General features: G+C 40.4%; 1 protein-coding gene across 4 annotated transcripts in view; it reads left to right on the plus strand.

Moving 5' to 3' along the window:
- Positions 1-11,118, plus strand: part of SLC1A3 (solute carrier family 1 member 3) — a gene marked incomplete at its 3' end in the record, with an annotated part of 36,234 nt that extends 25,116 nt beyond the window's left edge. For 2 of the 4 annotated variants that reach the window (XM_081321202.1, XM_081321204.1), the window contains 7 exons: positions 830-1,034; positions 2,099-2,141; positions 3,534-3,829; positions 6,411-6,644; positions 8,527-8,721; positions 9,457-9,591; positions 10,914-11,118. In XM_081321202.1, the coding sequence (XP_081177328.1) occupies positions 830-1,034; positions 2,099-2,141; positions 3,534-3,829; positions 6,411-6,644; positions 8,527-8,721; positions 9,457-9,591; positions 10,914-11,118 (1,313 nt within the window). The remainder of the gene's footprint in view (positions 1-829; positions 1,035-2,098; positions 2,142-3,533; positions 3,830-6,410; positions 6,645-8,526; positions 8,722-9,456; positions 9,592-10,913) is intronic. The other 2 variants (XM_081321203.1, XM_081321205.1) reach the window with 2 other exon arrangements.
- Between the last annotated feature and the right edge of the window lie 473 nt (positions 11,119-11,591).

Here is an 11,591-nt window from a genome sequence, read left to right on the forward strand (position 1 = left end):
TGCCTGCTTATTAGGGCTTTCACACACACACCCAAGTGGCATTATTACAAAGTCAGCTTATTGCCCCCAACAATCTGGGTCCTCATTTTACCTACCTCGGAAGGATGGAAGGCTGAGTCAACCTTGAGCCTGGTGGGAGTCGAACCTGCACTAATTGCAGGAAGCTGGTGTTACTTAAGGAGGCATTAGCCCACTGCTCCACCAAGGCTCTTGGTGGAGATGCCACCCATCTCGCCTAGAGGCAATCATAAAAACAAGATAAAATCTTAAAATATCATAGAAGTAGTCCTTGACAAAAGGCCATAATTGAGCCCAGAATGACATTCATATGTTGTCATGGTCGTTAAGTGGGTCACCACATAAACATAGTCAATTTTATTGTAGCAGTCGTTAAGCAAGGACCATTGCTTTCTTCATTGTGTTTTTTTTGCTGGAAACTGGAAGTAAATGCTGGAAACCGGCAAAAACCACCAAAAATCATAGTCGTATGACTGCAGAATGCTACAAATAGCCGCAAATATGAGCCACTTACCAAGCATCCCAAATTTGATCGTGTAACTGTAAAGTGTATGTTTTTCTGTGTAGCCATTTGAACTCCGGAATTGGGTTACAAGTAGTTCTGAAGAGATTGGTCATAACCTCAAACAGTCACTAAGCAACTGGTTGCAAGGACTACTTTTATGGGTATAATTAATAAAGAATTTCAGGGTTGTTGTTCCTCCCAGTCCTTTGAAGTTGGACCAGATAAAGAGGACTTTCCTCTGCAAAGAAGGTTAAATTTCTGAGATGTATGACTCTAACTTTACCCTTGTACATCAATTTGTGTTAGGAGTGTCGGCCTTGGACAGTAAGGCATCAGGGAAAATGGGTCTCCGAGCAGTGGTATATTACATGACTACCACAATTATAGCTGTCCTGATTGGGATAATCATGGTAGTCATCATCCATCCTGGGAAAGGGTCAAAGGAAAAAATGCACAGAGAAGGCAAGATTGTCCAAGTGACAGCTGCGGATGCCTTTCTGGACTTAATCAGGTAGGCAGCATTTTTCTGCAACTTGGCTCCTTCAAATGTGTTAGATTACATCCCTCTTATTGCAGTGTGGTTAGTGTGAATTGTAGAAGGGCCTTCCTGAAGGAAAGCTATTAACTAAATCAAAAAAGATGCTTCATGTGTGATAATGTAAAGCTAAGGAAATGAGTGATGTGATGGAACAGCAAAGTGGCATCCTCAACTTGGAAATAATTCTGAAATATAGTCCAAAAGTAGCTGGATAGCCACAGATCATAGTTGAACAATCTTTTGTGGCTGGGGGAAGTACTTTGCATTTTGTGGAAACCTGAGAGCCACAGTTTGCAAAGGCTTTACACACTTATACAAAGTAAGTATATAGCTCACCATCAAGCTGAGCAAGACTGGGTGAATTTATGAGCAACTTTGGGTGGTTTTTTTTGACAATAGTATGGAAGAGCTTTGCAACTGTCTTCTGGGATGGTCTACAAGGTTTAAGTAGGACTAAGATTTCTTGTTAGTCTCTCATTCTAAAGCCAATTAGAGCCATTACTGATTCCTATAAGGTGTCATTCCAATTTCATTGGGGATGGTTGACATTGGGAATATAAGTCATCATTCAGAGAGACACTATCTTAAAAATCAGAACATCGGTTTTCTTGTTTATTATATTCTGAGTGAAGGAAAAACTTTGCTGAATATGTGTGTTGGTGAGAGATTTAACTGGTGAGAGAAATTTCAGTTACATGAGGATAACATAATTTGCTTCAGGGTATGCGAATCATTTGAGGAACCACTTTGCTTACAAAGAAGCAAATCTGATTGTGAAGCAGCTGACACAATTACGATACCTGGCAAGTGCCTCAAAGCTCTTCCATTGTTTTCTGGGCCTGCCTGTACATGTCCAGAAAACACTTCTACTGACCACTTCTCTGCTACCAGTAACCACCCCATAAAATGTGGTTTTGGATTATACTTTGTGTTTAAAGGAATATTGAAAAAAATAAATTGATTGTCCTTTGGTGTGATCGTGATAGGATGACAAATTATGGCTAATAGGTAAATATTATTTTTTTTCTTCTTTACAGAAACATGTTTCCTCCAAATCTTGTAGAAGCCTGCTTCAAACAGGTAAAAAAATTGAATCCCTTCCTATATGTGGGTATATTACATGTCCAGATTCAATTGGGATTACACAAAGACCAATTTTATGATGCAGGGAATGTTCTTAATTGTCTCCCAGTGAGAAGCACCTACAGCAGCAGTGGCGAACCTATGGCTCATGTGCCAGAGGGAGCACTCAGAGCCCTCTCTGTGGGCACGCGCACCATTGCCCCAGCCCCACCTTCCCCCATGGCCCCCTCCTCACCAGCAGGAGAAGAGTTGCCTCCAGGTGCAGCCCATGCGGAGCAGCGCAGCAAAGGACATGGCAGCCAGGCAGCAGGGATTCTACCCTTGCACTTCGTCACATGGAGATGATGCTGCGGGGTGCAGGCGGAGGGCATGGCTGCCACGGCACTGCTGGACCATGTGGGTGATCTGCGGCGAGCCATGGAGGCAGTGGGTGGCCCTGCAGGCAGGTGGGGTGGGCGGGGACAGGGGCGGTTTTGGGGCACTTGGTCTATAAAGGTTTGCCATCACTGACTGACAATTCTATAGGATGGATTCTAAGAGGCTGTATTATCTGGGCATAGCTTCACAACCCAACCAGGATTAGACTTTCCAGTTGCTCTTCTGCACAGATCTCTGACTTATTAAAAGTATAAAAATGCTCCTATGGTTATTGCTAATGTTCCAGCAGCCATAGATGTAGAGAAGAAAGTGCTTCATTATTATTAAAAATACAGCATAATATTAGAAGCCAGCGGTATTTAGATTAGAGACTAACATGATGAAAATCTTTTAATTTCACAACATATAGACAGATCTAACCATAGTTTCAATTGGGAAAATGTGACCATATCAGGGAACTTCTAGAAGCCTGGTACTCTGACAAATTAACTATCAATAGACACATAGACTTTAACAACATCTATAGACTATGCAAAAAAGACAATCAAAGAACCAAAAAGGGAATAAAAAGACCCAAGCACCTCTCTTCCAACAATCAGCATCCAGATCAGCATAGATTAACTCCAAGGTTAACATCAGACCAACGATCCACTGAACAATACCCCAGTCAAGAAACTGCCAAAGAAGTGGACAGTAAACAGCCCAACCAAAGAATCTCTAAGACCACCCTCACCAACACTGCCAGGGCAAGCCACTAGAATATAAACTGACAGCAAACTGCACTCCTTATTAGCATGGATGATACCTAGTTTGGGTAATGAAAGGTCTGCAAGAAAACAAGCAGGCTCAGAGACCACCAAGGACCCCCCCCCTCCCTATTTAGATTATTTCTGTCTTCATCCCGGGAGGTCAGATAAATCTTTTGATAATTGCATTTGAGCAGTTAGAAATAAGGTTCTAGAATTCCTAACACATGAATATAATATTTGTCCTTCTAACCATCTCTAACAGTTCAAAACAAACTATGAAGAGCGTGTTCATCATACACATAGTGATTCTAATGAAACATCGGTCCTTGCTGGCATCATAAATAATGTAACAGAAGCTGTGGAAAACCTAACTCAGATGAAGAAGGAGATAATCCCTGTACCAGGGGGTGTAAATGGAGTGAATGCACTTGGACTGGTTGTCTTCTCCATCAGTTTTGGATTAGTGATTGGCAATATGAAGGAACAAGGTCGGGCATTGAGAGAGTTCTTCGACAGTCTTAATGAGGCTATCATGCGACTGGTAGCTCTAATAATGTGGTAAGTACCAAATTCACTGTGCTACTAGTACTCTTTACTTGAAGGTCTAAGCTGAACTTCCTTCTTGGTTGGTCTAACAATTTCTGAGATGAAAATTCAAGGAGGTCAATACAGATTAGACATTAGGAAGAACTTCTTGACAATAACAACTATCAATCAGTGGAATACGTTACTACATGGAGTGGTTTCTTCTTCACTGGAGGTTTTCAAACAAAGGCTATAGACATTTGTGGTGATGTAATGAATCTTGAGAGCCAGTTTGGTGTAGTATTTAAGGTACCAGGCTATAAACTGGGAGATCATGAATTCTAGTGCTGCCTTGGGCACAAAGCCAATTGGGTGATTTTGGGACAGTCATTCTCTCAGCCTCAAGGAAGGGGGCAATGGCAGATTACCTCTGAAAAACCTTGCCAGAAAACCTGCAGGGACCTATCCAGGCAGTCTTTAAGAATGGGGCACAGTTGAATGGAAGAAAAAGAAGAAGAATCCTGCAATGTACAGGGAGATGAACTTGATTCCCTCTTCCAGTTCTATGATCATAGGGGGTCCATGTATGTGAAGTGAAAGGATGATCCAGGAATTAACTCAGAGTCCTTTTTCCAGGAATTACTGAATTCCATTCTGGTGCATTATCTAGTGAAATAGATATTCTCATTACTCACCAACAATTTCTGACATCTTCCTCCAGATTTTGAACAAGCAAAAAGAACCTGGAAATGGTCTGATTCACTTCAGCTGCACTCCAGTTCAGCTAATGAGGGGTGGGAACCTGTAACATTTCAGATGTTGCTGAACACAAACTTTCAGTTGTCCTAAGAACTATGGCCAATGGTAAAGGATTCTGGGAGATACAGTATAATTTAGCAAAATTACGAATATAGTTGCCCACCTCCAACTATAAACTGAATTTACTCCCAGCCATATTGGCAAGACTGAAGAAAGCCTGTTGGGTGCCATCACTTTCCACTTCATCAGAACTGTATGTGTCCTTTATTAATTACTCTTTATGTATCATGACAGTGCTATCACTTTACATGATATTGTATCAAAAGCTTGAGAGTCTGATGGTCTGTATTTCAAGATTGGTACATAACTTAGAAAGGGAAAGGAAAATTATCCCAAAAAGAGAGAGAAGAGTGTACAATATTCCAGTGGTGCCAGAAGCAAAGTTATAGGATGTCAACCTTCCTCTTCTTGATGTCTTAATTTTATTTATTTAATTTATATAAAATAATTGTGCAGCTGTACATCTTAACTAAACTCTGGGCAGTTTACAATGATGGATAAAACCATAAAAACTAAAAACAACAAACCAATAAGAAGTCCTCAGTGATTTCCTAGACTTCCCTGATTAGCATGATTACACTGACTAAGAATTCTGGGATTTGAATTCCAAACAATCAGGAGGCCTCTAGATGTGGAAAAGGGTAAGTATGAACCTGGTTTTGATGAGTGATTTGTAGGGAAGAAATTTAAAACCTTCACACAGTTGTTTCAAAGCAATTATAACAGCAGCAAGAAAAAAACAGAGATTCTTAAAAGAATAGGGATATGTGATGGTCTCCATTGGAACACAAGACCAGAAATATGAAACTAAAAAAAATGCTGAGGCTAAAATAAATTCTGGATTAAAAAGTAATCTGTAGTATCACTAACAAACTGCCTATTTGTGCAGAGAGTTACTTTAATTCAGTATTCGTAGACTGAATTACAGCCATAGTATACAAGCTCTTGCATAACTGGCTTCAGAATTCATTATTGCACCAAGACATTATTTTGCACAAATATAATGTGATTAAAATATATATTTTGTAAAAAAATACATATTTTGGAATAAAACACACCAGCCATGATTAAAGTCTGTCCATAATGAATTGGTATCTTCATATTCTTCTTTGTTTGCCACTAATTTGCAGAGTATATGTTAAAAATAAATTCTCTTGGGTTTATAGAGGCTTCCCTTTTGGTTCATAGACAGCTTTTTAGCCAAAGGATCACCAGACAATATAATAAACAAGAATATACTGGGACAATATATACTGGGACAATATATAAAGAGCCTTGGTGGAGCAGTGGGCTAATGCCTCCTTAAGTAACACCAGCTGCCTGCAATTAGTGCAGGTTCGCATCCCACCAGGCTCAAGGTTGACTCAGCCTTCCATCCTTCCGAGGTAGGTAAAATGAGGACCCAGATTGTTGGGGGCAATAAGCTGACTTTGTAATAATGCCGCTTGGTGTGTGTGTGAAAGCCCTAATAAGCAGGCATATACATAGAATGAAGGCTATTGCTAAGTTTGTAAAAGCCGCCCTGAGTCTTCGGAGAAGGGCGGGATATAAATAGAATAAAAATAAAAATTAAAAAAATAAAAAAAATTAGGGTCACAGTCTCTGTCTTTATTGTCTTTCTAGACTGGAGCAAGGAATTTCCAAGTGCAAGAGAATAAAGATACATTACACATTTTTGCACCAAAATAGACTAATAGAATAGTTACAAAGCAATGCATTTATCTTTCTCCCGGTCTCTGTCTCTCTTTCTCTTTCTCTTTCTCTCTCTCTTTGTCTTTTCTTTTTTTTTTCCCAGGTATGCACCACTTGGTATTTTGTTTTTAATTGCTGGAAAAATTGTTGAGATGGAAGATATGGGTGTGATTGGAGGCCAGCTTGCCATGTATACAGTTACTGTTATCATTGGTTTGCTCATCCATGCAATTATTGTTCTCCCACTTCTCTACTTCTTCATTACTCGGAAAAATCCTTGGGTCTTTATTGGAGGATTGTTGCAAGCTCTCATCACAGCTTTGGGAACTTCCTCAAGGTAGGCTTCCACAATCAAATAGCTTGGGATATAGGAGTTTTTATTGGTTATATACTGTATATACATATAGGTCCCAAAATACACACACACCCAGAAATTGGGTTCAGCTTATCTGTAGACGCGGTGACTCAGTGGGTTAGGATGCTGAGGTTGTCGATCGGAAGGTCGGCAGTTTGGCGGGTCGAATCCTGAGTGCCGCGTAACAGAGTGACCGCCTGTTACTCGTCCCAGCTTCTGCCAACCTAGCAGTTCGAAAGCACGTAAAAATGCAAGTAGAAAAATAGGGACCACTGCGGTGGGAAGGTAACAGCGTTCTGTGCGCCTTTGGCGTCTAGTCATGCCGGCCACATGACCACGGAGACGTCCTCGGACAAGCGCTGGCTGTTCGGCTTTGAAACGGAGATGAGCACCGGCCCCTAGAGTCGGAAACGACTAGCATGCATGTGCGGGGGAACCTTTACCTTTTACTATCTGTAGATGTAATACATTTTTTAAATACTGTGTATCCCATATATACTAGAGTGTAAGCCCATCTACCTGTAAACAGATGTTTTAATTAAATAAAAGTTTTAATTAAAATAACATGAAAAATGTGCCACCCACATATAGGCTGGCCCTAAAAAATTTCAACTTTCCCAATTGTCTTATCTACAGATAGCAATATTGTTCATGGTATTTTGTTTAAAAAGGTGAGAGCTTATTCATGGTTAGGCTGGTCCATGAGTATGTACACATGTTTTTATTGCAAATGATTGAGAGAAGATGTGATTATTCCAGGTTTCTATCATTATCCAGGTTTCTGTCACTCTTCAACCCTACTTTAGGTTTTACTTTACACCTAACATGTTGTTCCAATATGTGTGTAGAGACACTCATCTGAATCTATGTACCATTCAGAGTACAATATAAGACAGTACCAAATTATGATGCACATTATATTATTTGACTACATATTCCAATAAATATTTTAATTGGACAGCTCTTTCATGTTAATTATTCTTGATTTTGAAAATTAATACCTGAAACTGCTTTGTATTGAAACATATCTTTTAGTCTAGTACTGTCTCCAAGTTGGACAACCATGTTCTTCAATGAAATGAAGGGCATTGAAAATGTGCAGGCACCACACATGATCTACCTGTACTATATGGTCTTTCAAAAATATACACCCAGGAATCCAAACTTTGGGTGCAGATTCCCTCAAATTTTGAGCATTGTGTTCTGAACCAGCCCTCTTCTGGCCTTGTAATAAGGCAAACCCCTATTCAGAAAGAAGAGACTGGAGAGCGTCCAAGGCTAAAAGGCATCTGCCAAGATTTATTACGCAGTTAACAAAAACACTAGAGCTTGTCTTCTCAAGCGGAAAAGTTGCTTTCAGCAACCAGCCCCTCCCCAAACACTCCTTTTATAGAGAGCTCAGGGCGTGGTCTCCCTGTGCCTCCTCCCGAGGAGTCCCGCAGCCTTTCTTTGTTTGTTCCTGCTCGACTGCCTCCTGCGTCGGGCGTCCTTGAACAGGGCCAGCTGTGGGTCATCTTCCTCCGCACTCTCGGGCTCACGCAGCTGAGAAGAGGTCCCCGGCTGAGGGCTCTGCAAAGCCTCCAAACCATCATCAGCCGGTTCGTTTCCCTCCTCCCCCTCATCTGAGTCCTCCGATACATCGGAGCCGGCTGTCGGACCCACAGGCTGGCCCTGAGTCACAACACATTGTCTGAAGTTTAACTATATGAACCAACTCTCTCTCACACTGTGTATGTATGTGCGTGTATGTATACATACACATGCACACACGTGTGTGCACGTGCGCGCGCACACACACACTCATTCATTCATTCATACATACATGGTAATGGTATCTTTTATTTTTCTCCCCATCTGGTTTCAGTTCTGCCACTTTGCCTATCACTTTTAAGTGTTTGGAAGAGAACAATGGAGTAGACAAACGCATTACAAGATTTGTACTACCTGTGGGTGCAACTATTAACATGGATGGGACAGCTTTGTATGAAGCCCTGGCTGCAATTTTCATTGCACAGGTTAACAATATGGATCTAAACTTTGGGCAAATTATCACAATCAGGTTTGTAAATCCTGCAAAATTCATTTCCTTGTATACCTATGCAAGACAACAAATGTAGAAAAGTTGGAATGAGGGGCATTTCTGAGTGGACTGCATGATAACACTGGGGACAGGAGGATGATTAAAGTAGGAGATCATGAACATTTCAGAAATCACAGAATACATTGTTTGCAATGCAAATTACAATATCAAGATCTAATCCAGATTAAGACTGCTATATAGACCACATGTCCTCTTCCTATTGTGCTAATTATTGTTTTTAGAGTAATATAGGAGGGAGGAAGGAAGGAAGGAAGGAAGGAAGGAAGGAAGGAAGGAAGGAAGGAAGGAAGGAAGGAAGGAAGGAAGGAAGGAAGGAAGGAAGGATTGTTTTTTTCAGATTATAGATCACAATCTGAACATCTAAGATCTGGAAGTCCTTCGGGAGAAGGACGGTATACAAATTTAATAAAATAAATAAATAAATAAAATACCAGCTTGGGGAAGACGGGTTGAACTCATAAGCTGAATACACTGTTGAGGATGGCTTATCTAGCTAAAGCATCAAATTTCCTTGTAAGAGAAATGAAAAGGGAAAGATTTTTTTATCATGCAAATTAGCAACTGATTCTGACCATATTCATGAACTTCTAGCCAACAACTTCTTCAAAGCTGAAAGAGTTTTATGACATAGGGAAATGTTAAAAAAAATGAAAATGGCAGTATGATTGGTTTTTGTCTCTTTCCTTGTAACAGTATTACCGCAACAGCTGCCAGCATTGGTGCAGCAGGAATTCCTCAAGCTGGCCTAGTCACAATGGTGATTGTGTTAACCTCTGTTGGTTTGCCTACAGATGACATAACACTTATCATTGCAGTGGATTGGTTTCTGTGAGTATCTTTCCAATGAAGTAGACTAAAGACACTAGTGAAAATTAAATTTATAAGTCATTGTAGTTCCTGAAGAAATGTATTGGGTCTCTTTGAAACAATACCCAATTACATCGCATACAAATGTTAAACTGTCATCTTATATAAAAAGACTAGAATAAGATACTGATGAAGATTTGAGGGTGAAGGTTGATTCTCCAAGCTTTTGGGTTGGCTTACAAACATTTCATTACCAGGCTAGGTAACATCTTCAGTAGAGTTTAGGGGATGTCTGTGTCAGTGTTCTTCTGTTAATAAGGGCTTCATATGGTCAGTAAGTCTTGTGATGAACTTAAACTCCCCTAAACTCCACTGAAGATGTACCTAGCCTGGTAATGAAATGTTTGGAAGCCAACCCACAAACTCAGAGAACAAACCTACACCCTCATCCTACACTCAAGCTACAGATATTCACCACTATTGATGAAGATTTTTTTTGAGCAGAGATATGAAAGTTATTCAGTCTCTGTTCACCTTCCAAGCTGTAGTTTTTAAAAAGATGCATTATTCAATAGTCTTATCAGCCACCATATTTTGACATGCAAATCTTTAATGATGATGATGATGATGGAAGGGACCTTGGAGGTCATCTAATCCAACCCCCTGCTCAAGCAGGAAACCCTGTACCATTTCAAACAAATGGCTGTCCAGTCTCTTCTTAAAAACTTCCAGTATTGGAGCATTCACAGCTTCTGGAGGCAGGTTGTTCCATTGATTAATTGTGCTAACTGTCAGGAGGTTTCTCCTTAGTTCCAGGTTGTTTCTCTCTTTGGTTAGTTTCCATCCATTGCTTCTTGTCCTGCCTTCAGGTGCTTTTGGAGAATAGCTTGACTCCCTCTTCTATGTGGCAACCCCTGAGATATTGGAACACTGCTATTGCGTCACCCCTGGTCTTTCTCTTCATTAGACCAGACATTTGCCTGTTATTTGTTTCTTAATGAACCCTTTCAAATGCTTCAGCTTGTGGCCAGTTAGTTTGAATCTCCTTGTGCAAGAAGGAAGAGGCCCAAAAGACAACATGCATGTTACAAAATACCTATGTGCTGTTCCTTCTTGGAGCTGATATTTAATTTTTAAATATGGCTCTTATTTTGTTTCACTATTCATTTTTTCCCATCGGTCTTGTAACATTTTCTCATTACTTCTGTGCAAACATTGAAGCAAATGTTATTGTACTGTAGATGTAATTTTAAGGAAAGAATGTGGACTTGTGTTATATTTTCTAGTGAAAGCTTTCATTGTGTTGGTAAACAATGACTGGTTAACTTGAACGTATTTCCTAGGGATCGTCTGCGTACTACTACCAACGTTTTGGGAGACTCCATCGGTGCAGGAATTGTTGAACACTTATCACGCCATGAGTTACGGAACAAGGATGCTGAAATGGGTAACTCCGTGATAGAAGAGAATGAAATGAAGAAGCCTTACCAGCTGATTTCACAAGAGAATGAAAATGAAAAGCCCTTAGACAGTGAAACAAAGATGTAAGGTAGAGGAAAGTTGACACAAAGCAACTAGAGTTATGGAAAATGTACACTTTCTTTGGTCCTTCTTCTTGTTCCTCATGTCTTCTTGTACTCTCAAAGCACTGAAAAGGTTTAAGGATGAACTAGATATTATGAGAGACAGAGTGTGTGACATGCCCCCTCTGCCTTGTGATAGCTAGGTTTGAGCAATGAACAACAGCAGGCTGTTGCTCCATATGCCTCGCCTTGTTCCTTCCAGTAAGGAAGGCCAGAGGAGGACAAAGCAAAGCACAGTATTGTTATGTTTCATGTTGTGTTTACCTAGACATACTTTCTCTGGCCTGATACCTTCCTGATGTGAGACTACAACTCCCAAAATTCTTAGGAAACATGCAGCAGACATGTTGGTTAGAATTCTGGAAGTCATAATCCACTACATCTGTGGGACATCTGGCTGGAAAAAGGCTGCACAATTTGTGCAGGAGAAATAGTGAT

This window comes from Vipera berus (assembly GCF_964194415.1).
Source record: "Vipera berus genome assembly, chromosome: 2".
Lineage (NCBI taxonomy): Eukaryota > Metazoa > Chordata > Lepidosauria > Squamata > Viperidae > Vipera > Vipera berus.